Below are 23,211 nucleotides of genomic sequence, written 5' to 3' on the forward strand. Positions count from 1 at the left end.
TTGTGATTTTTGCACATTGATTTTGTATCCTGAGACTTCGCTGAAGTTGCTTATCAGCTTAAGGAGTTTTTGGGCTGAGACAATGGGGTTTTTAAAATATACAATCATGTCATCTGCAAACAGACAGAATTTAACTTCCTCTCTTCCTATTTGAATACACTTTATTTCTTTCTCTTGCCTGATTGCCCTGGCCAGAACTTCTAGTACTGTGTTGAATAGGAGTAGTGAGAGAGGGCTATTGAATAGGAGTGGTGAGAGAGGGCATCCTTGTCTTGTGCTGGTTTTTAAAGGGACTGCTTCCAGCTTTTGCCCATTCAGTATGATATTGACTGTGTGTCATAAATAGCTCTTATTATTTTGAGATAACGTTCCATCAATACCTCGTTCCATCAATTTGTGATAATGTTCCATCAATATTTATTGAGTGTTTTTAGCATTAAGGGGTATTGAATTTTATTGAAGGACTTTTCTGCAGCTATTGAGATAATTATGTGGTTTTTATAATTGGTTTTATTTATGTGATGGATTACATTTATTGATTTGCATATGTTAAACCAGACTTGCATCCCAGGGATGAAACCGACTTGATCATGGCAGATAAGATTTTTAATGTGCTGCTGGATTCAGTTTACCACTATTTTATTGAGGATTTTCTCATCGATGTTCATCAGGAATATTGGCCTGAAATTTTCTTTTTTTGTTGTGTCTCTGCCAGGTTTTGGTATCAAGATAATGCTGGCCTCATAAAAACAGTTAGTGAGGAGTCCCTCTTTTTCTATTGCTTAGAATAATTTTAGAATGGATGGTACCAGCTCCTCTTTGTACCTCTGGTAGAATCCAGCTATGAATCTGTCTGGTCCTGGGCTTTTTTTGGTTGGTAGGTTATTAATTACTGCCTCAATTTCAGAACTTGTTGCTGGTCTTTTCAGGGATTCAACTTCTTCCTGGTTTAGTCTTGGGAGGGTGTATGTTTCCAGAAATTTATCCATTTCTTCTAGGTTTTCTAGTTTATTTGTGTAGAGGTGTTGATAGTATTCTCTGATGGTAGTTTGTATTTCTGTGGGATCAGTAGTGATATCCCCTTTATCATTTTTTGTTGTGTTTATTTGATTCTTCCCTCTTTTCTTCTTTATTCTTCTGGCTAGTGGTCTATCCATGTTGTTAATCTTTTCAAAAATCCAGCTCCTGGATTCACTGATTTTTTGAAGGGTTTTTTTGTGTGTGTGTCTCTATCTCATTCAGTTCTGCTCTGATCTTAGTTATTTCTTGTCTTCTGCTAGCTTTTGAATTTGTTTGCTCTTGCTTCTCAGTTCTTTTAATTGTGATGTTGGGGTGTTGATTTTAGATCTTTCCTGCTTTCTCCTGTGGGCATTTAGTGCTACACATTTCCCTCTAAACACTGCTTTAGCTGTGTCCCAGAGATTCTAGTATGTTGTGTCTTTGTTCTCATTGGTTTCAAAGAACTTATTTATTTCCGCCTTAATTTCGTTATTTACCCAGTAATCATTCAGGAGCAGGCTGTTCAGTTTTCATGTAGTTGGGCAGTTTTTAGTGAATTTCTTAATCCTGAGTTCTAATTTGGTTGCACTGTGGCCTGAGAGGCTATTTGTTAAGATTTCCATTCTTTTGCATTTGCTGAGGAGTGTTTCACTTCCAATTACATGGTCAATTTTAGAATACATGCTATGTGGTGCTGAGAAGAATCAACAGAATCAATATTGTGTTGATTTGGGGTGGAGAGTTCTGTAGATGTCTATTAGGTCCACTTGGTCCACAGCTGAGTTCAAGTCTTGAATATCCTTGTTAATTTTCTGTCTAATTGATCTGTCTAATATTGACAGTGGGGTGTTAAAGTCTCCCACTATTATTGTGTGGGAGTCTAAGTCTCTTTGTAGGTCTCTAAGAACTTGCTTTATGAATCTGGGTGCTATTGTATTGGGTGCATGTATATTTAGGATAGTTAGCTCTTCTTGTTGCATTGCTCCCTTACCATCATTGATGCCCTTGTTTGTTCTTTTTTGTTTGTTTGCTTGCTCGTTTTTTTGAGGCAGAGTCTCGCTCTGTCGCCCAGCGCAGTGGTGGGATCTCGGCTCATTGCAACCTCCGACTCCTGTGTTCAACTGATTACTGTACCTCAGCCTCCCAAGTAGCTGGGATTATAGGCACGTGCCACCATGCCTGGCTAATTTTTGTATTGTTATTAGAGATGGGGTTTCACCATGTTTGCCAGTCTGGTCTTGAACTCCTGGCCTCAAGCGATTCTCCTACCTCAGCCTCCCAAAGTTCTGGGATTACAGGCATGAGCCACCATGCCCAGCCCATTATCAGTTGTTTTTCATCATTCTCAGTTTTTATCAAATTTTAACAATGCTATCGAATTTGAAAAATTAATTTCATTTAGTTTTCTGACTTCTACTTTATTTCTTTCACTTTATTTCATTGTATTTTCTTGGCATTCATTTATTTTTGTGTAGTGTTTCCTTGATTTTGTGTTCAGGCATGTGGATAAAGCCATTCTTACACATAAAACTTCAGACCTAGGATGGCACCTATCAGTTTATACTATATATTAGACTGTTCTGTGATTAACTCACTCCAAGGCTTCTGTTCAAATGAGATTTTAAAAAAACGTGCATTAACATGTACAATTAGTAAAAAGGTTCAGTATCTATGGGAATCTGTAAGAGTCAAGGAGTAAAAGGCAGGTGAAGAAAATGCATCATACTGAGTTACTCAGCAATGGAGACAATCCTGTTAGGTAGAGGAAGAAAGGACCAAGTGAACCATTAGCTTGAAGGTATTGGAGAGGCAGCCACATGTGCCCTCTAGAAGCTAAGAGATGGAAACCAATTCAGCAACCATGTGGATTGTCAGCATTCTGACAAGCACAGATAAACATATTATTACTCTCCAATTCTGGTCATTTTTACCTTTTAAATTTCCATTTCTGATGTTTGTTAACCTGTTTTTTTCTTTTCAGTTTAGAAGCTAAATTCCATAACTACCACCACTGTTACTACTATCATTGTCTGGACCATCACCAACATGCCTAGACTATATTCATAAACACACAAGATGCAAAAGCACCCTTTACTGTAGTCTTCAGTAACTTCAATCACACTATCAACCTTTATCAGGGCAGCAAGGAAAATGCAAACACTAGAGGTTATGTCTGAGAACTATTCCTAAGCACCAAAGTCATCAGTACTAATTCCCACCACTAATTCCAGCAAGCCTCACTTTATTTCTCACCTATAACACAAACTGGGTCGAAGTATGGTTAACCACTTGTCTGTAACTTCAGAGAATGCTGCCTTTCCCAAAGTATATTATGGAATATTTGTCTTGGAAAATGCCTTCCCTACACACACACACACACACACACACACACACACAAAGAAAAGACAAAAATGACTATCCCACAGTCCCTTCTTGAAGATTCACAAAGAATATTAGCTTATTAAAGCTTCTTTTCATAAATAAACAATCTGCTTAACTCAGTATGTTCTCAATTTATCTGACCATGTAACACTTTTCCATTCTTACTCCTTTAGAGACAATCTATGAAAGTCTTCCAGAACTACTATTTCCAGAAAGACACTCTGGGAAATACAGCTTTTGACTGATAAGGAATAGAAACTGAGATGCATGTTACACACTGCCAAAGTCTGAAAACCCTAATTACTTAGCTCCAGCAAGAGGCAAGTGCAGCACAATCAAATGAGTGTTCAGAAGGAAAGGGTTTCTTGGAATCACAAGGCCACCTGATCGATGTCCCACTTACTTGAGGAGATTCCCCAGATTGAAAAGAGCCCGGTTATGCTGTGGATGGAGCTGGAGAGCCTTCTGATAGTACATCTTTGCCTCTGCTGTGTCTCTTATCAGTGTTCCAAGGTTGTTCAGCGCACTTGCATGGCGAGGATACAACCTGAAAAGTTAAAAATATTAAGCTGTGATGGTTCAAAAACTTCTAAGTTGGGCACAATTTGCTTGTTCTTTTTTCCCCAGGTATGAACAGCCAACATGAAATACTGAATTATTCTTGTACTTGAATGGTTTGTGTACAATCTTACTGGTCAACGACTTTTGCAGGTGAAAGTATATAATTAGGGCAAGGATGCACATATTTATAATTAAATAATTCTTAAATAGTACAAGAATAAATAGTATGTGGATCTACCAGGGTTAAAGACATTTAATGAGATTACTTTCCACTTCTTGTGATAGAAAACCCTCCTTGCCTCAGGTGCTAAGTTTCTAGCCTGAGTTTGTGGCCTGGTGGGACCTCTGACCAGCTGCCTGTGCAGGATCCACTATGTATACCAGATGCTGAGCAATCCTTTGAGGAGGAATCTTCATAAACATCTTAAAAAAAAAAAAAAAACCCAAAAACAGAGTTTTGCTCTTGTTGCCCAGGCTGGAGTGCAGTGGCGCAATCTCGGCTCACTGCAACCTTGGCCTCCCAGGTTCAAGCAATTTTCCTGCCTCAGCCTCCCAAGTAGCTGGAATTACAGGTGTCCGCCACCACTCCCAGTTAATTTTTGTATTTTTAGTAGAGACTGGGTTTCACCATGTGGGCCAGGCTGGTCTCGAACCCCTGACCTCAGGTGATCTGCCTGCCTCAGCCTCCCAAAGTGCTGGGATTATAGGTGTGAGTCACCACACCTGGCCCATAAACATCTTTGGATTGGAGCATTAGTAAGACTGCCATGACTAAGAAAGGATGATATATAATGTCACCCCATAAAAATAAACTTAATCTCCAAAATGCCTCCTCTTCTCTTTTTTCTATTTTATCTCATTTCCCCCCTCCTACTGCAATTTGGTTCCACCTGTCCCGGTACAGTCTCAGACAGAAAATACTAAGAACTTAGAACACTTAAAGACAAAAAAAAAAAAAAAAAAAGGTAAGATGAAGTAAAAAAATAGCATTCCTAATGTTCAAAAGCAAATGTAAAAGAGTATGAGGTGGACATCAGTACATCAAATTTACACTGATTAAGGTAGGAAGGGAATCAATTTATTTCCTAAACTCAAAACTATAAAGAAGCCAAATCCACACAGCTCCATAATTTAATTGCTTTTTATATGTTCAGAGTGGACATAGTTAGCAGTCTGGTAGGTTTGTTCCACCTTTGTCACCCAGAGTACTTTGAATAAGCCGGTAGAGCTGGCTTTTAATGTAGAAATGCCAAGATAATGCCCAAGTAATAAAAACAGGATCTGTACTTGTCAAACCCCTTGACAATAAAATGCCATGCTTGCTCCCTTTTCCGTACCTTCTAAAAAGATCAGTTTAATTCTGGAACAGAAAAGGTTCCTATTAAAAGGACAGGGAAGACAAGTTGCACAGCTTTTTAATCTTTGCTCTACCCAGAGTCTCTTAAGTTTATTTGACCCTTCCCTACTCCCTTACAGAGCAGCTATAAACATCCCTCAGAACTAATATTTCCAGGAAGGCACTCTGTAATGTTCCTCTTGACTGACAAGGGCTAGAATCAATTCAAATGAATATTACATCCTCCCAAAGTCTGAAAGCTCTAATTATTCAAAGAAGCTTTGGAGGCTGTTAGGAGAGAGATCTTTAGAGGAAGTCTGGCAGAAAGCACACCGACCCAGCACATGCGCTGTTGTTTGCTTCCCTCTGATCGCATTTAATTAGCACAGACAACTTAAGGGTCTCTCATACTGGCCCCATCACATCCAACTTCAGTTCCTGGGAGACAAGCGCTTGGTGCTCTCTCTGAGATGCCTTTAGAAGATATGAGGCTATGATGAGGGCGAAATAGGTTTCTGTACCTGTTCCTTCACTCTATGCCCAGAAAAGTGTCCTGTGAAGCCTGTGTCTAAGAATTACTTTGGAAGTGGTTGCTGAGCACATCACAGCCAGGACTCAAATTCTTCTAAAGAAGCTTTGGTTTTTGTTTGCTTTGTATGTTCAGCAAAGCACTGTAACCATCAAAAGATTTAAGGGTTGTCCAGTGCATGTGATGAGGTCAATTTCCATACTCCTTATTTCCTTTACAACAAGCAGTAACAGAAAGCATATCTCGGACATGTGTCTTCCTTTTTCTTAGAGGAGATAATTTCTTAAGACTTTCTCTTTTTCCTATTTCTTTAAGGCTCTGAACCCTTGAAATGAACTTCTGAGGTGAAAACACTAAAGGAAAGGACAGGCTAAATTCAATAAGACCTTCCACCATGGGATCACCCATGTAAGGTGCCTGTTTGCTCTGCAAGCAGCCGGTCATCTCCAGTAAGTTTTAAGCCCAACTTCATGAATTTTATATTCACTCATGACCCCGCTGCCATTTAAATGAACAGTCATGTATTCCAAAGGCCACTGACTACAGAAATGGCTTTCACTTTCTCTTTTGTTTCCTTCAAATCAGAAACAGAATTCAAGTCCACCCTGAACTCTTAAAAACAAAAGTGAATAGTAAGAAGAGAAGTAAAGAGAAACAGAAGCACTATAAGAGGAAAGGCCTTTACTATGCCTTGTGCTCCAAGAACCAACTTGGAGCTGCAGAAACGTGATGCTCAGGAGGGGAACCAACTATAGTCAGGGAAGAGGTTCTATGTTAGCAAAGAGCCCCAAATCCTCAAGAAAGGAGACTGCTGATATTAACAGGGACTCGCTGACTCTATAACCTAGCAAAGCCCTCCACCTGGAAAATGTGTAGCTGTTGCTTATTCCTGGCAATACTAACGGCTTGCTAGCCATTAGTATTAATATGCTTTCTCTCTCTGGGTACCTGAGGAGGCTCACCTAATCACAAGCAAACTTTGCATTATTTATGAAACCAAGCTGAATTTCATTAAAAGGATTCTTAACAACCAGGTCAGAAAAAATATCTAAAAAAAAAACCACACACACAGATGTAAATATTTCCTTAAAACACACACTCTACAGCAGACCTATGCAAGGACAAAATTTATTTTCTGTGTTTACTTTTTAAATAAATTTGCGTTTGAATTAACTTGGGCCTAATTCAATCCTGATCTCTCCAGGAAGGGAATTTTCTACTGGAAAGATGAATAATTTAAGAGATGTCTATGTTGCTACATCAATTGTCAGAATAAATTAAGTCCATCTTAACTTTAACTTCTACAGGTATGTTTTACAAATGTCCTGATAGTGGTTATTCCCTTCCCCATCCACAAAACCTCAAGAAAAGATTTGCTGAAGTGGAACAGTGGTGATTTTTCAGGGCTATTTTTTCAGGCCTGATTTTGTAAGAGCACTCACTAGATTTTCTTTCTCACAGTATTCTTCAACATTGAATTGTTTATGAAAATTCTTTTGCTATTTATTATTATTTTTATTTAATTTTTAAAATTTATTATAGAGAAAATGAGTTATATTGTCCAATTGTTCTGGGGTACAAAGAAGCTTATTATTTCCTCACTAAAAAAGAAATGTATGGGGCCGGGCGAGGTGGCTCATGCCTGTAATCCCAGCACTTTGGGAGGTCCAGGCTGGCAGATCGCTCGAACTCAGGAGTTTGAGACCAGCCTGGGCAACAAGGCGAAACCCTGTCTCTACAAAAATTAAAAATAAAAATAAAAATAAAAATAAAATACACGTACATATAGGGATGTAGTTCTATGAGTTGAAGAAAAATTTGTGTTCAAGTATTGGGTAGTTTAGTTTCTGGATAAACAATATCCATTTAAGCATTTTAGGGGTTCTTAATTTTTATCTAGTGACATTTCCTTAAGTAGAATTAATAGAGTAGGCAGTCAAGGACTCTCATCTTATCTCTGAAGAATGAATGTCAACATGTTAATAGGAGAAAGTCCCTGGGAAGGAACACTTGTCTAAGCAAAAAATAGAAGGCAGGAACAAGAGAAAATGAGTTCCAGAGGACCTAGGATGTGTAAATGGTACTTTACATTTTTAAAGTGCTGTCTCAGACATTGTCTCATTTACCCTTCAAAACTGCTTAAGTAGAATTACTGTATTATTTATTTTACAGTTGAGGAAAGGGAAACTCAGAGAAATTAAGTAAATAATAGGTTATAAAAAAATACATCTCAGTCACTTGAGCCTAGGAGTTTGAGGCTGCAGGGCGCGATGGTGACATCACTGCACTCCAGCCTGGGAGACAGTGAAACTCCATTTTTTAAAGGAAAAGAAAAGACATCTCAGAAGCACTTGTGTTCTTAAATGTCAAGAAGGCAGTTGGCTCCTGTAAATCTGTTTTCAAACTTCATTTGTCATTCAACATTCAGCAAATAAATTAGAGCTTCATTTGGAATAATTCTTTTCATCTTCTTGTTTCTTTGGCTAAATCACTCAACTATGCTCTTATAGGAACTAGTTCTCAGTGGCAGAAGTGAAATAGACTCAATACCCAGAAAGTTTGGCTACTCAGAATCTTCACTGCAAAAATTTGTCTTCAGTCATACAAAATAATCATGGTGTCTCTGAAAAGCACAGTATTGTGGAAAGCCATTTGGGATTAACCACACTCAGTAAGTGTGTAAGATTTACATACATGCTTTCTGATTTACCCTTCTTAAGCTTTAACCTCACCTAAAGATCCATAGACATAAGCTGTATGTGAATAAAATCAAGTTTTGAATTTTATGTCAGTTATTTACTTTAAATTTTGTACAATCTATTCCAAAGTTAAGAATGCTGTTTACTTTTCATTATCTGAGTGCCTTATATGGCATTTCATTGTTCAAATAATATTGAATGATGTGCTCTAGCTTGCAATTTCCTTTGAGAGTATACACACCCTGATTTATTTTCAGGGTGTGTATACTTGTCCGATTTTCATACCACACATTAATTTATTTGAGGTTAACTATGCTAAGGTCAGATGTTTATTTTCTATTTCCTGTTGAGAAAATAAGAGTCCAAAAGAAAAACATGACTGAGAAAAACATTCCACCATAAAACCTGAATTCCACTGGACTGAAAAATATACAAAATAAACTTCATTTCAAGAGTTGACAGCATTATTTCCAACCATATTAGTCTGTGGCATATTTTAAGTGCATGGTTCCTTTATTTTGCAAAATTTAAGTCATCATGTTACTAAATTGCACTTGAGTAAAACTGATCATTTGATTAGTCTGCTTGTTTAATTGTTTAAAATTGCCATTAGCACCTAGCAAATAAGTTTTACCACTTTCATTCTGCACTGTGCTCCTTCTGATCCATTACAGATAGCCTTGGGGAAAAGCCTCAACTGCAATTCAGGGAAATGTGACGCACTCTTCAAGAGGGGCCAGCTAAATCATCTGACCTTGCACAATGGATGACCTCCAATAGTGATGTAGAAGGGCTCCTCCCAGTCAGTTTTCCAACACTATGCAGAGTAAAGCCATGGCTCTCAAGTGCCCTTAGGAAATGAATCATTTTAAATGGCTGAACCTGATTCCTGAGAATTTACTGCTAGAGGTTGGGAAGTTTACTGAATTAAGTATTTCTCTATTCCTTTAAATAGAAATGGTGAACATAATTAACCTTTCTCAGAGGCTTGGGGTGAACTTTGGTTCTTGTGGCAGGATAGATAGGAAACTGCTTTGGTGGCGTGGAAAAATAACTGGATTTGGAGTCAGAAGCCATGAGAGGCATTCCAGCTATGTGCTTTTGAATTTATGTCTGTGCTTTAGTTGCTTTCTCTAAAAAAGTAAGCTTAATAACATATTGACCTTCTCTGTGAATAAATGGGCTTCTATGTGAACAAATGAGATGGTGGATATAAAAATATCCATCATCACACCTGTTACACTACATACATTTCATATTTTGGGGTTAGCTGCAGGACCTCTGGGTGGTTTGACTGGCTCCCTGTGTAGCCCTGATGAACCCATGCCAGGCTGAAGCAGCCAGTTCTCCTTCCTCACATGGATTCTTCATCCTCGGAAAAATCACTCTCTTCACTGTTGCTGATAGCTTTCAACTTGCTCCCATCAGTCAAAATCACATCCATTAATTTCTTCATCGCTAACCTAGTGAATACTCAAGTCATTCTGTGTCCATCTGTTTCTCCTATACCGAGAATTCTCAGATGTGAAGGGCAAGTAACCCTCTCCATTTTAAGAATGTGGGAATGTTCTTTGTCAAGCACTCCCTCCAAAGCCTGTCAATCCTTCATCATCTGAAGCAAATGATCCCCATAGGCACCAGAGCAATTTTCTCCAAGTTTTTCCAATATGCTCGAGACCAAATGGAATTCCAGACACGTGTAATTGAAAAAGCTATATCCAAGGTTATAAGGACATTCAAAATCCTGTGTGGTTCCTGTGTGACAGATCAATGTGCACCTGGGATCCTTGTTCCACTAACACTTCCTAGCATGAGTGCACTCTGGTTGATGGATTATCTCAGAGAAGATACAATGGTATATGTAGGAAAAGTATGTTCGTATTCCTAATTAATAACTGCCAAGTAAGGAGATCAAGAGGAGTGGGGAGGAGAGTGGCACATTTTCAATATCCACCACAGGAACTGCGTATTACTCCTGATATATAAGGGGCAGGAGCTAGGGCTGTGAAACATCTTGCAATGCATAGGACAGTTCTGCATAAAGAAAAGTTGTTCTGCAAAATATCAAGAGCTCTGTCATTGAGAAACACTGTTTGTCCTTATGGAGTTGTTCTCTGACTCTAAGAGAACTATGATAGAGATTTTATGCATTATGTTTGTCCAGCCTTTCTTTTCACAAGCACATATTAAGCACGTACAATGTGCCAGGTTGTTTGCTAAGGGCACAGAGCAGTAAAGAGAAAGCTGTCCTTGCCCTCAAGAGTGCCCTGTGGCAGAAGAGAGACAGGAAAACCAATGGACTCTAATGCTCTGTAAGGAGAGCAGACAGAGCAGTAAAGCTGAGCAGGAGCTGACAGCAGCATACAGGAGGAGGGCAAATGAGAGGTGCCTGAGACATTCACCAGGGTTTTTCCAGGAGACATGATGCTTTACTGGGAGGGGCAGCAATAAAGGGGACTGGGAGCGCAAGGGAGGGGTAAGAGCAGGAAGAGGAAAGAAAGGGTTCCAAGGAGAGAAAGCAAAACCAAACAGAACTTGAGAAACTGAAAGGATTTTATTCTGGCTGAAGCAGAGAATGGAAAGGAAGAAAATAAAGGACAAGGAGCAGGTTTTGGGTAGAAGATGACCAGTCGAGTTTGAGGTGCAGAGGGCAATTCGTAAAAATGTCCAACTGGGTAAAGTCACAGATTTGAGGGTCAACTAGCATATACAAGATGCTAACTGAAGCCTTTGGGACTGAAGAAACCCCTTAGAAAGCAAAGATTGAGAAGAGAACAAGGTGTAGGGAAGGAGTAAAGGTTCCTGAGAACTCTTCCATTAAGGGTTGGTGGAGGCAGCACAGTCTAAAGAAAGAGCAGAAAAAAGCAAGACAGCATAGTGTCACAGATGCTAAAAAAGAATTACTTTAAGGAGGAGGGAGTGGTCATCAAAGTCAAATGCTGCTGAGAGTTAGGTAATTTGATGCCCAAGCATGGTCCATTGGATTTATCTGCATGGAGGCAGCTGGTGACCTTGGGGAGAGCAGTTTCAAGGGTGGGGAGGGAGCTGATGCCAGAATGTAGTTGAGTGAGTAATGAGAGAAAATGAGGAAGACATTGCAACTTTCTGGGAAATTTTGACACTTGAAAGGCAGGAAGGAGATAAGGAAGCACACAGATGAATGGCAGGAGGAGGGAAACAAGAGATGCAGAGCCACTGGTTTGTTTGTTTGATGGTAGGAGCAACTTGAGAATACTTAAATATTAATGGGAAAGTGCCAGGTGAAGGGAAGGAAGCAAGGGATTTAAACAGAGGATTATAAATAAGCTCTGAGAAATTGGAAATCATGGAACCTCGAGCAGAAAAGAACAGATCAGCCTTAGGGGTGAAAAACCAGCAGGGCAGTAAAAGAGGAAAATCTGAATTAGGGTTCTCCACAGAAACAGAAGCAACAGGATGTGTATATTTAGGGAGACACTTTTCTTAAGGAACTGGCTCTCATGATTGTGGAGGCTGGCAAGTCCAAAATCTGCAGAGTAGGCTGGCAGGCTGGGGTCCCAGGGAAGAACTGCAGTTAGAATCCAGAAGGCAGTCTGTGGGCAGGATTTCCTCTCCTTCCAGAGAAGTCTGTCTTTTTCTGTTAAGTCAACAGGATGGATGAGGCCCACCCACATTCTGGAGGATAATCTGCTTTACTCAAAGTCTACTCATTTAAATGTTAATCTCATCCAAGAAGTACCTTTGGAGGAACATCTAGAATAATGTTTTACCAAATATCTGGGTATCATGGCCCATCCAAGCTGACATGAAATTATCCATCACAAGTCTACCCCTTGCCAATCTAGCACCCAGGAAGAGGAAAAGATAGAAGTAATTTAGGATCTTCTGCTATTGATGGCGTTCAGGTTTTACATTATACCTCAGTTACCTTTTAAAACATTCTAGGTAATTCACATACTTTAAAAACACAGTATAAGTCTGGGTGGAGTGGCTCACGCCTGTAACCCCAGCACTTTGGGAGGTCGAGATAGGTGGATCACATGAAGTCAAGAGTTCAAGACCAGCCTGGCCAACATGGTGAAACCCTGTCTCTACTAAAAATTCAAAAATTGGCCAGGTACGGTGGCAGGTGCCTGTAATTCCAGTTACTTGGGAGGCTGAGGCAGGAGAATCGCTTGTACCCAGGAGGCAGAGGCTGCAGTGAGCTGAGATCGCACCACTGCACTCCAGCCTGGGCAACAGGAGCGAGACTCCGTCTCAAAAAACAAACACAAAAAACCACAGTGTAAAGAAGTTTATACGTAGCATTGTTCCATTCAACAAATATTTACTCAGTGCCGTGTTCCTGGCACTCTCCTCCATGCTGGAGATAAGGACAAAGATTTCTGCTTTCATGCAGTTTACTGGGTAGAGGAGGGACACAGACAATTAACAAAATGATAGGTGAGTATAGCGGAGGGTGATAAATGGAGAAAAATGAAACTAAGAGGGGGACCAGGGGATGCTGGTGGTATTTGCGGTCTTCAGTGGGGTGGCCCGGGGAGGCCTGATGGCGAAGCGGATGACACATATGAGGAGTGCTGAAGGGTGTGAGGGAGGCAGCCATTGAGGTAAGTGGGAAAGGGTTCTGGGAGAAGACAGCAGAACGCAGAACCCCTGAAACAGGAAGGTGATGTGGCTGGCATGCATGTGCCTGCAGCTCAGTGTGGCTGGAGCCGAGTAAGCAAGAAGAGGAGCAGGAGGTGGGTCATGGAAGTAAGGCGGCAGGTGGTGCAGGGCGAGCATGGAGGCTGCTGCAGGGCCTCCCACTTTCCCTGTGAGTGAGGTGGGGTAACTGGAGCCTTCTGAGCTCCAGATTGCTGTGAGTGGGGCTCCAGCGGGGCTGGTCTTGAATTCCTGACCTCATGTGATCCACCCATCTCGACCTCCCAAAGTGCTGGGAAGATCCCTGAGGCTGCTCTATTGAGAACAGACTGAAGGGAAACAGGGCAAAGGTGAAAACCACAACACCAATTAGGAGCATATTGCTGCAGTCCAGGTGACAGGTGGTGGGCCAGTGGAGGTGGAAGGAGGTGGTTGGATTCTGTGTGTTAGTCACATTTACTGAGGGTGTCATTGCTCTCATTGCTTAAGGATATTGCTTAAGTCTTTTATATGAATTATCTGGTAATCCCCCAACCCTATGAGGTAGGCAGCATCGCTATTCTCATTTTTAACAGAAAATCTCAACCCTATTTTGCTAAACCTGCCATATTTACTTATACAAGAAATCACAGCTGGTGTAAAGTTCCCCATCGAGGCTGAAGTGCATATTCTCCTGGCTGCTAGGAGTGTTGGCTGCTGGCAGCTCAAGAGTCCAGCTCCTCTCTGGGCATTGCTTTCAGCCTTGGAGAGTTGCCTTCCCAAGGCTACACTCCCGTCCCAGATACAGCGATTGGTTGAAATGGGCTTAAAGGTAAATCTCTTGCCTCCATTCATGACATCTCTAAGGGGACATCCCAGTTCCAGAGCTCCCCATGGGATCAGCCGAGGCCTCTGTTGGAACTGCGTTCTACTCAACATCTCTCTCCTGCTGCCCTGATGTTCCTGAGGGTGCTCCTTAACAAACTTCCTGCTTGCAAATCTTTGCCTTGGATTCTGTTTTCTGGGGACCCATATATAAGAGAGTTTTTAAGATGAAAAAGTGATCTAAGATAGCCAGAGAAAGTGAAACTTCTCTGAAAATAAATTATGGAGATTTCATTTTGAAATTCAGTTCATAAGTATGGCCACAGTGTGTCTTAAATTCTGTTGTTCTTTTTTTCTAAATGAAATAATGTTTAATTTCCTGAGCTTATGAATAAAACTGCCAGATTTAATTAACACAGCATATATATAGTGAGAATGTAATTTCATCAACAAGAAGCAACAAACATAATTTTGTGTCTACTTGTGATATTAGAAAGCATATTTGAGCTTTTATACCTGAAAATACCACATCAGCTGAAGAATACATCTCCACTTGTTAAACCTGGCTAACAAATGGTAATTGAAATTTTAATTCCTTCCAGAAATACACGGCAGCTGGTATCCAAGTCCACCTGTGGTCATGAGAGAGTTATCTTAAAAGGACTTTTTAAAATACTCATTGACTCCTGATTTTTTAAACATGTTCAGACTTCACCCCAAGCTATGCCTTAGGGTCTGCTTTATTTTTTTCTGTTTGAACATGACAGAAATAGTTTTATAAACCGCATTATTAAAAGGAATTATAATAAAGTAGTCTTACTGATATTCTCAAGGTATCAGCAAACATTGGTTAATTCGACATGGGTAGATTTCTTTAGACTCTAATGATATGGTGTCTCTTCAGTACTCAATCCTTTATTACTTTATTTTTCTACATACACGTATTGCAGTCTAATGCAATGTCCTTATAAAGTTCCTGTGATCCATATGGGAGGGAATACAAAGAATTATATCAATAGGCACTATTATCATAACAAGTCTCTATGTTATGCATTAAACATTCTAATCAGAAAGATTTTAGTTCTATCCCTTCCCATGTGTTAGGCAACTAAATAGTGAGTGAAGATTTCTTTTGTATAGGAGCATTAAAAGCACAATACAAAATTTAGTTACACCAGGAGAAAAGAGCCTGGTCTCGCAAACTGATAAAATTTAAGTGCGAAAAGGAATTATTTCTATGGAAAATAAGTAAATGCTTTGAAAATGCTCAAAAAGGAAAGATGTTCAAAAAATCACTGTTGAATTAGATGTGAAATAATTGTGAAAGACTGGAAGAGAAAAATTAGAAAAATCTCAGTCTACTCAAATTATGTTGCAAATCTCTTTAAATTTTTCTTCCAATTTTAAATATCAAAACTGAGACTCATAGCAATGAATTAGGAGGTGGCTTTTGCAGATTCTAATTAGAAGATTCTTACTCAAAGAGAAGAATTTGATTTGATATCAGAAGATTGGTGAATGGATGTACCTTTGAAATTTCAGTGTTAAACAAAATACTCAAGAGTTTGCTTAATTTGTTTTATGATTCTCTATTTTTAACCGACTTTTTAAGCTATTTGACAAAGCACACACATGGCCAAGTACACATTAATATCTTGCCTTTATTCAAGGAGAATCACTATTTCTCTTTCGGGGCTTATTAGCTGAGGCATTTCTTGGGAGTTTAGTGTAGGAAGGGGTGACTTGTTGCATGGTCTCTGGACTTTCTACTCCCATCACACAAGGTAGAATGTTAGAAACCTTCTCCAGGGTAACTGAATGGTCAGAGACCTCTGGAGGCCTATGGCAGATCTGCCAGTGGTTTTCTGAATCTCCAACATAGATAATCCCAAGCTTTATATTACTGCAGGAGTTATAAATGTGAGAACTGCCCCCACAGCAAAGCAAAGCTAACACTTGGTGTTTGTTGAGGATTTAAGAAAAGGGTTTTGACATTTTTCTTTGATGATTTGAATCTTAAACTGAATACATGACCTTAGATGCAATATTTTCCAAGGGAGATTTCCCTTATACTACAGAAATATTATAAATGAGGTAAAGAGGAAGGAGAAGTCAGTGATACTTCCGCATTATTCAAAAAATAAAAAAAATTAAAAGAAGTAGAATATTCATGTCATACATAATTACTAACTTATTATAGTGCTATTTTCAGCATTGTAAGCCAGCCAAAAAGAGACTGGTATAGGTACAACCCTTATGATTAATTTCACCATTGCCTTTGAGATCTATTCAGTCATTACAACACTAATGGATAATTGCTGGAATTGGTTTCAGATAATAGCGCCTTTAACCTTGCATTTCCCTAATCACCTCTTTCTTGCTGTGTGCAAATATGAAAAACATCAGATACTCTAAAGTTGAAGTAGAGGTGGAGCAGCTGGGAGGGAGAGGAATCCCTGTCTCAGCAACTTCCACAAAGAAATCGCAACATCAAAATAAGGGCAATCTTCCAGTCACCAAGGATAAATAATCATCAAAATGATGAATAGCTCTGGTATTTTCCTTTTCCCTCTAACACAAAGAGTGACAATCTATTTCTTAAAAACAACAACAACAAAAAAAATACCCACATCCGTTGAAAATTCACCACAGAGGTATCCACACAAAAATGATATTTTTAACCAGAAGTATTTTGAATCCAGTTTGAGAGCATAAACTGTTTCACTAATTACTATATGTAATATATTTATAGCTTTAATCATTTTTCCCCATGTCTCAAGGGACATATTTCTTCCAGAAGCACAGTTGTTGAAGCAAACATTTATTTATATTGTTTCACAGCAAAGAAACGGAAGTACCCAACCAGCTACTATAATTCTACAAAATCAACTGCCAGAGAATTTTGTTTAATTTATACTTTTGCTCCAAGCTGTGCCTGAGGGTCTGCCTTATTTTTCTTTTTGAACTTGAAAGAAAATAGTCTGTTATAACAAAACCAATTAAAAAGATACTGATACACTTCCTATCAACCATGTAAGTTTCAGGCAAACTTACTGCCCTTTTCCTCCCTTCAAGAATGCCATCTAAAATTGATAAATATTAATTATTAAAGCCAAAATATACTTTTATGTACCCTTGAAGGAATATGCCTTTTAAAAAATGACATTTCCTCATTGCAAAAGGAATAATCATTGTGGAACACCTGGAACACACAAGAAATTATAAAGGAAAAAATTAATCTATAATCTCACCTCCCAGAGATAAGCATTATGAACATTTTGGAAACTGTCTTCCGATGAAAGAATAGAATTATTGATTAAATCTTAAAAATGACCTTCTATTCTGTAATAAAAAACTTCTTCAACTAAAAGCTTTGATACAGTTATTCCTCTGGAACTTATATTTCTTGTAATATTTGGGAAAATAATTGATAGCAAACTTGATATGTATGGTTTAAAACTTCTGCCATATTAGTCTGGGTTTGGAGACTCACACCTGTAATCTCAGCACCTTAGGAGGTTGAGGTGGGTGGATCACTTGAGGTCGGGAGTTCGAGGCCAGCCTGGTCAACATGGTGAAACCTGGTCTCTAATAAAAATACAAAAATTAGCTGACCGTGATGGTGCATGTCGGTAATCCCAGCTACTTGGGATGCTGAGGCAGGAGAATCACTTGAACCTGGGAGGTGGAGGTTTCAGTGAGCCAAGATCATGCCACTGCATTCCCACCTAAGTGACAGAGCAAGACTCTGTCTAAAAAAAAAAAAAAAAACACACACACACACAAACAAAACCAACTTCTGCCATATTTGTCACGTTAAATATTAAGTAACAGGTCCTAAAGTCTAAAAGATTTTGATTGATAAGCAATATGCTTGTGTAAATGTAACAATGACACTGTCAAAATAAGCCTTGAGACAATCCAAGTAGACACTTCAGTGAAATGCATGATTTGGTTGGTAGATGTACTTTAAGCATATCCCAAAGTGAAACCGTCAGAAAATTCAACCAAATGTAGGCAGTCAATCTGTAGAGGCATGAAAACATCTTCAAAGGCTTCTGTGAGCATCATAATATTTAATAAAAGAGAGGATTAACCTTGCTTTATTTTGCCTATAATTGGAGCTTGCCAGGCAACTATAACTGGCTGGTTGGGTATTTCCGACTGGCTAGTCGGGTACTTCCGCTTCTGATACTAGCAGATTGCTGCTAGTAAGGCAGAACTTAAATTTTTAGTTTCTTCTGAAGCCGTATCTAAGGATATGTTTAGTAATTTTTCTTCCATTGGAGGACTAAAAGGAGAATGTTAATACACACACACACACACACACACACACACAAAACTAACATATCCCCAATACGGTAATCAACTGTCTTATCATTTCCTTTCTGTTTAATACAACTTTCAGGGCATTTAATTTCTATACTCAAATGTCTTCATGGAAATACTTTCAGGCATGGGTTGTCTAGGGCTTTCTATATGCATACCATTAAAATTCATTGCAATAAATACCATAAAAACTTACCACTATGTTTTTGACAACCAACTCTTGTTAGCATGTATATATTCAACTGTCAGTTCATTGTGTAATGTATAGCAATGAAAAGTTTTACAAGAAAACACTAAGACTTAGATGCAAGGTAGAGTTACTGCATTAATAGCAGACTTGAACACTGAGCCAAAAGACTCAGAGTCCAAGAGCTACCCCACCTCCAAGGATCAGTTTACTGTCAAGAGAAACAAACTCCCCCTCCATATACTGGGAGGGCCAAGTGAAATAAACAACGGTCTTTAAAGCACGAAGGCCAACACCCTCCCTGTATGGTGCTTACTTGAGAGCTGTTCTGTAGTGGTAGATTGCTTCCTTGTTCCGACCTTGGTCCTTCAGGAAATTGGCATAGTTGTAGTGAACCTTGGCATTGTGGGGCAGAGTTTGAACTCCAGACCTAAAATGAATAAATTTTTTAAAAAGCAACAAAGAATATCATTGTCAGATTCCTTTATGTTTTACTTAGTTTCACGAACCTGTATTTGAAATGTCCATTGTATTCTAAAACAAGGCATTGTAGCCTAAAACAAGGCTTCCAAAATTTGTGAATTATATAATTACTAAATGTTGTTTTCTATAGAAAACAATGGAGGCAGTATAGTGTTATGTATAGCTGAACAAGCATGCTAACTGTGTATGAACAAAATGCTCTTAGCCTATAAACATAGGGCCTTTGTTGTGCCAGAGACACAGCTGGAGCCTGGGTAAGGCTCTGTCGCTCTTCCTGAGGCTTTTCTTGGGGAGCATAAGAGGGTCCAATGGTATACCTGAGAGCACATTGTACAACATGGGACACACACAGCTTTGCAATTAACAGACCAATCTCGCTTTTCTAATTTGTGGTGCAGGGGCAGATGCACCCACACTGGGGCTGCTGCACAGACAGGCCCTGCCGAGGCTGATTACAAATGCTTTTCCTTCTAGGGAGAATTGCAGCATTGGGCCAGCCCTTTCTTCCTTTTGCATCTGTCTCTGGAGCAGGTTTCTTTTTCATAGAGACTTGATGAAATACCCTAAGTGATCTCTGAGTGCACAATAAAGAACCAGAGGAAAACAAAGATTTAATGATTTTCATAAAATGAGAATAGCTCATAACAACAACCTGCTCCACAAAACATGAGATGTAACATGCAGTGTCCTCTATTCTCTGTCTTCTTTCTCTTTATTCTTTCCCATCATTCTTGTTTCCTTCAATGTGGAAACCCATGCAACTGGTTAGTGTGAGACTCTCTCGAGCTCCCCTCCCATCTACAAGGTCATCGCTTCCTCCTTGGTATGGCACAGTTCTCAGGGGTGCTGTATTGAAAGGAAAACACATTCCAGATCTGGGAGTGTGCATGGGGACTCAGAAAGGTCCTTAGTGACTCAACAATGGAGGGTGATAAAGTCAGGCTTATTCAAGATAATTATGACATGCCAGGACCTCATATAATCTGCATGAACGAAAGTGGTGGAAAAAAGGCAAAAGTTAATGTAGGCCCAAGCAGAATGATTAAAAAGGGTAAATTCCAGAAGTGAGATGGTTTGAGGAAATCAATTTGCAAGCATTTCTCTAAGCCGAAGTAAATGGTACAGTTGTTTATCATCCACATAGAGTCTCTTCAGTACCACACACTGTGCCAGGTGCCGGGGATACAATACAGTTAGAGTCCCAGCCCTCAGGGAGCTTATGAGGGTGAAGAAGTAGGAGGAGGGGATTACAAAATGACATGTAACAATAGGTGAGCAGGGTATCAAGGAAGCACAGCATGCTTATCCCCGAATGGGATCAGATGAGGCTTCCAGAAGGCAGTGAAGGTGAAGCTGAGACTTTAAGGATAAGAAGAAATGAAATTAGCCTCTGGAGGAAGAGGCAGCAGGATGTCCTACGCGGAGGCCCCCAAGAAAACAGAGACTGGGGCTTCTGGGGGACTGGAAGAAATTCAGAGTGGCTGGATCATGCTAAGTCCTAAACTGGAGAGAGTCTAATAGGCCCTGTGAGTCGCACTGGAGACTTCCTGGGGAGTTATCTGAAGAGCAGCAGAGCATCAGTGCAGAGTCTCCAACAGAGAAGTGAGGGACAGGGTAGCAAATGAGAAGAACTTAGCAGTCTTCTGGCTGCAGTGCATGGAGACCTCCTCCGGGGCTGCCGAGGAACCTCAGAGAGGAGAGGAGAGGGAAAGGGAGGAAAGGGAAAGGCAGGGGATAGGAGTGGAGCAGAGAGAAGATGAGAGAAAGAGAATAGTCAGAATCTCAGCAGGGGCCATAGGGAGGAACATAAGGAATCAGGAGATATCCAGGAAGCAGAGGTGGCAGATGGCAGGACAAGGTGATGGTTGATTCTCTGGAGAATAGCCCTGCATGTTCATGTCGATTCAGATTTTTCCTTCCTCCAATCATTAATTCACTTATAGATTTCCTTCTTCTTCTTCTTTTTTTTAAAATTGAGATTGTCCACCAAAATAAATCATTACAAAAAGGATCACTATAGACTGGCCTCCCTACCAATAAGTTTTGTTGGAAATTAACCTTTCCCTATACTAAGCCTAGGCCAGTTTTTTTTTTTTCTTTTAATGCAGGTGTAATTATTCTACAGATAAGAAAATGAGGCTTTTCTCAAAAACATTAAAAACCTTGTTTAAATGGTCACTGTACTGGTCTGCTCAGGCTGCCATAACAAACACAAAACCCATAGACTGGGTGGCTTAAACAACAGACATTTATTTCTCACAATTCTGGAGGCTAGAAGTTCAAGATCAAAGTTATGGCTCATTCAGTTTCTGATGAGGGTTCTCCTCCTGTCTCACAGATGGTCACACTCTATATATGACCCATATGGCCTTCCTCGGTGTGTGCACACAGAGAAAACTCTGGTGCCTCTTCCTTGTTGTATACGGGCATCACCCCTCCTGGATTAGGGCCTCACCCTTGTGACCACATTTAACCCTCATCACTTCCTCACAGGCCCTATATCCAGATACAGTGAAACTGGAGGTTATAGCTTCAGTATACAAATTTGCAGGGATGCAAACATTCAGTCCATATCAATCACCAAAGCCCAAGTTCTTAATCATGAGGGAGGGCCAGCAGCAAGAGTAAGGCTGTCCGAATGCCACTGAGTGAGTGTGCCTATAGGGTTTACTTTCTGCCTGGTGCTTGTCTACATTGGGGCCCATCTGCCTGGGGTGATATCAACAATTTGAAGATGATACGAGGAGGGGTGGGAGCAGGAAGGTGTTGTTTTGTCCTTTGTAGCTGCTTCAGAAACAATGTCCACAAGATCACACAGCTGACAAGTGGCAGGGGTGGGACTCGGACCTGAGGAGTTTGGTTCTAGAGTTTCTGTTCCTTCGCCTGAAGGAAGGTGGTAGGAGGAATGATAAAATATAGACACACGGGTTTGAAGGCTATTTGGAAAAGAAATTCCTGCAACTTATTTGCATTAAATGAGACAGGAAGACAACTGATGAGAGAGAGGAAGGACTTCGAGATGAGAACCTAGTTTCTGGGCAGTTGTACTTTAATCAGTACATATTTACATTTAATTTTTTAAATGTTTACATATTTACATTTAATTTTTAATTTAAAGGTCAGATTAATGGGAAAATTCCATATAATGTGTTAAAGCCTGTTGGAGAAGTATGTTAGAGCATACTTCCTCGTTTTATATGGGCACCACCCCTACCTCAACTTTTGTTGAGCTTTTATTGAAATAACAGCCTCTGAGGACCAAGCAAAGACTGCCCCACTAAAATCCACTGTCCGGGAGCTTGAGGACCTCTCCAGAGAAGGGATCTGATGGGCACCGGTGAAACTAGAGAACAGCCAAAAGAAACAGACCATCTGAAAGCAGCAGACCCCACATTTACAGTTGCTTCAGAGATTTAAAATGCACCACAGTGAACATGGGAGTGCAGATATCTCTTTGAGATAACTATTTCATTTCCTTTGGGTAAATACCCAGAGGAAGGATTGCTGGGTCACAAGGTAATTCTATTTTTAATTTCTTGAGGACTCTCCCTATTGTTTTACAAATGGCTGCACCAATTTCCATTCCCACCAACAATGTACCAAGGTTCTCTTCTTTCAACATCCATCCCAACACTTGTTATCTCTTGTGTTTTTGATAATAGCCATTGTAACAGGTGTGGGGTAATATGTCATTGTGATTTTGATCTGCGTTTCCCTGATGATTAGTGATGCTGAGAACCTTTTCGTATACTTGTTGACCATTTGCTTGTCTTCTTTTCAAAGATGTCATTCAGGTCCTTTGCCCAGTTTAATCAGATTAGTTGTGGGGTTTGTTTTGAAATTTAGCTGTATGGGTTGCTTACATATTTTGGATATTAACCCCTTATTGGATATACAGTTTGCAAATATTTCATCCCAATCCACAGGTTGTCTTTTCACTTTTTTGCTTGTTTCCTTTGCTGTGTGGAAGTTTATTAGTTTGATGGAGTCCCATTTGTGTATTTGTGCTTTAGCTTCCTGAGTTCTTAGCGTTGCATCAAAAAAATCATAGCCGAGGCCAGTGTCAAGGAGCTTTCCCCTTATTCACAAGAGCCAAGATATGGAAACAATCTGAGTGTCTATGGACAGAAGAATGGATACAGAATTTGTGGTATATGAATACAATGAAATATTATTCAGCCTTAAAAAAGAGATACTGCCATTTGCAACAATATGAGTGAACCTGAGGGACACTATGCTAAGTAAAGCCAGATGCAGAAAGGAAAATACTGCATGATCT

At 39.8% G+C, this 23,211-nt stretch overlaps 1 protein-coding gene across 3 annotated transcripts in view; it reads right to left on the minus strand.

Moving 5' to 3' along the window:
• Positions 1-23,211, minus strand: part of TMTC1 (transmembrane and tetratricopeptide repeat containing 1) — a 286,278-nt gene that overhangs the window by 56,203 nt on the left and 206,864 nt on the right. For all 3 annotated transcript variants that reach the window (XM_025402401.1, XM_025402400.1, XM_025402399.1), the window contains 2 exons: positions 18,766-18,879; positions 3,785-3,928 (listed from right to left, as the gene is read on the minus strand). In XM_025402401.1, the coding sequence (XP_025258186.1) occupies positions 3,785-3,928; positions 18,766-18,879 (258 nt within the window). The remainder of the gene's footprint in view (positions 1-3,784; positions 3,929-18,765; positions 18,880-23,211) is intronic.

This window comes from Theropithecus gelada, chromosome 11 (genome assembly GCF_003255815.1).
Source record: "Theropithecus gelada isolate Dixy chromosome 11, Tgel_1.0, whole genome shotgun sequence".
NCBI lineage: Eukaryota > Metazoa > Chordata > Mammalia > Primates > Cercopithecidae > Theropithecus > Theropithecus gelada.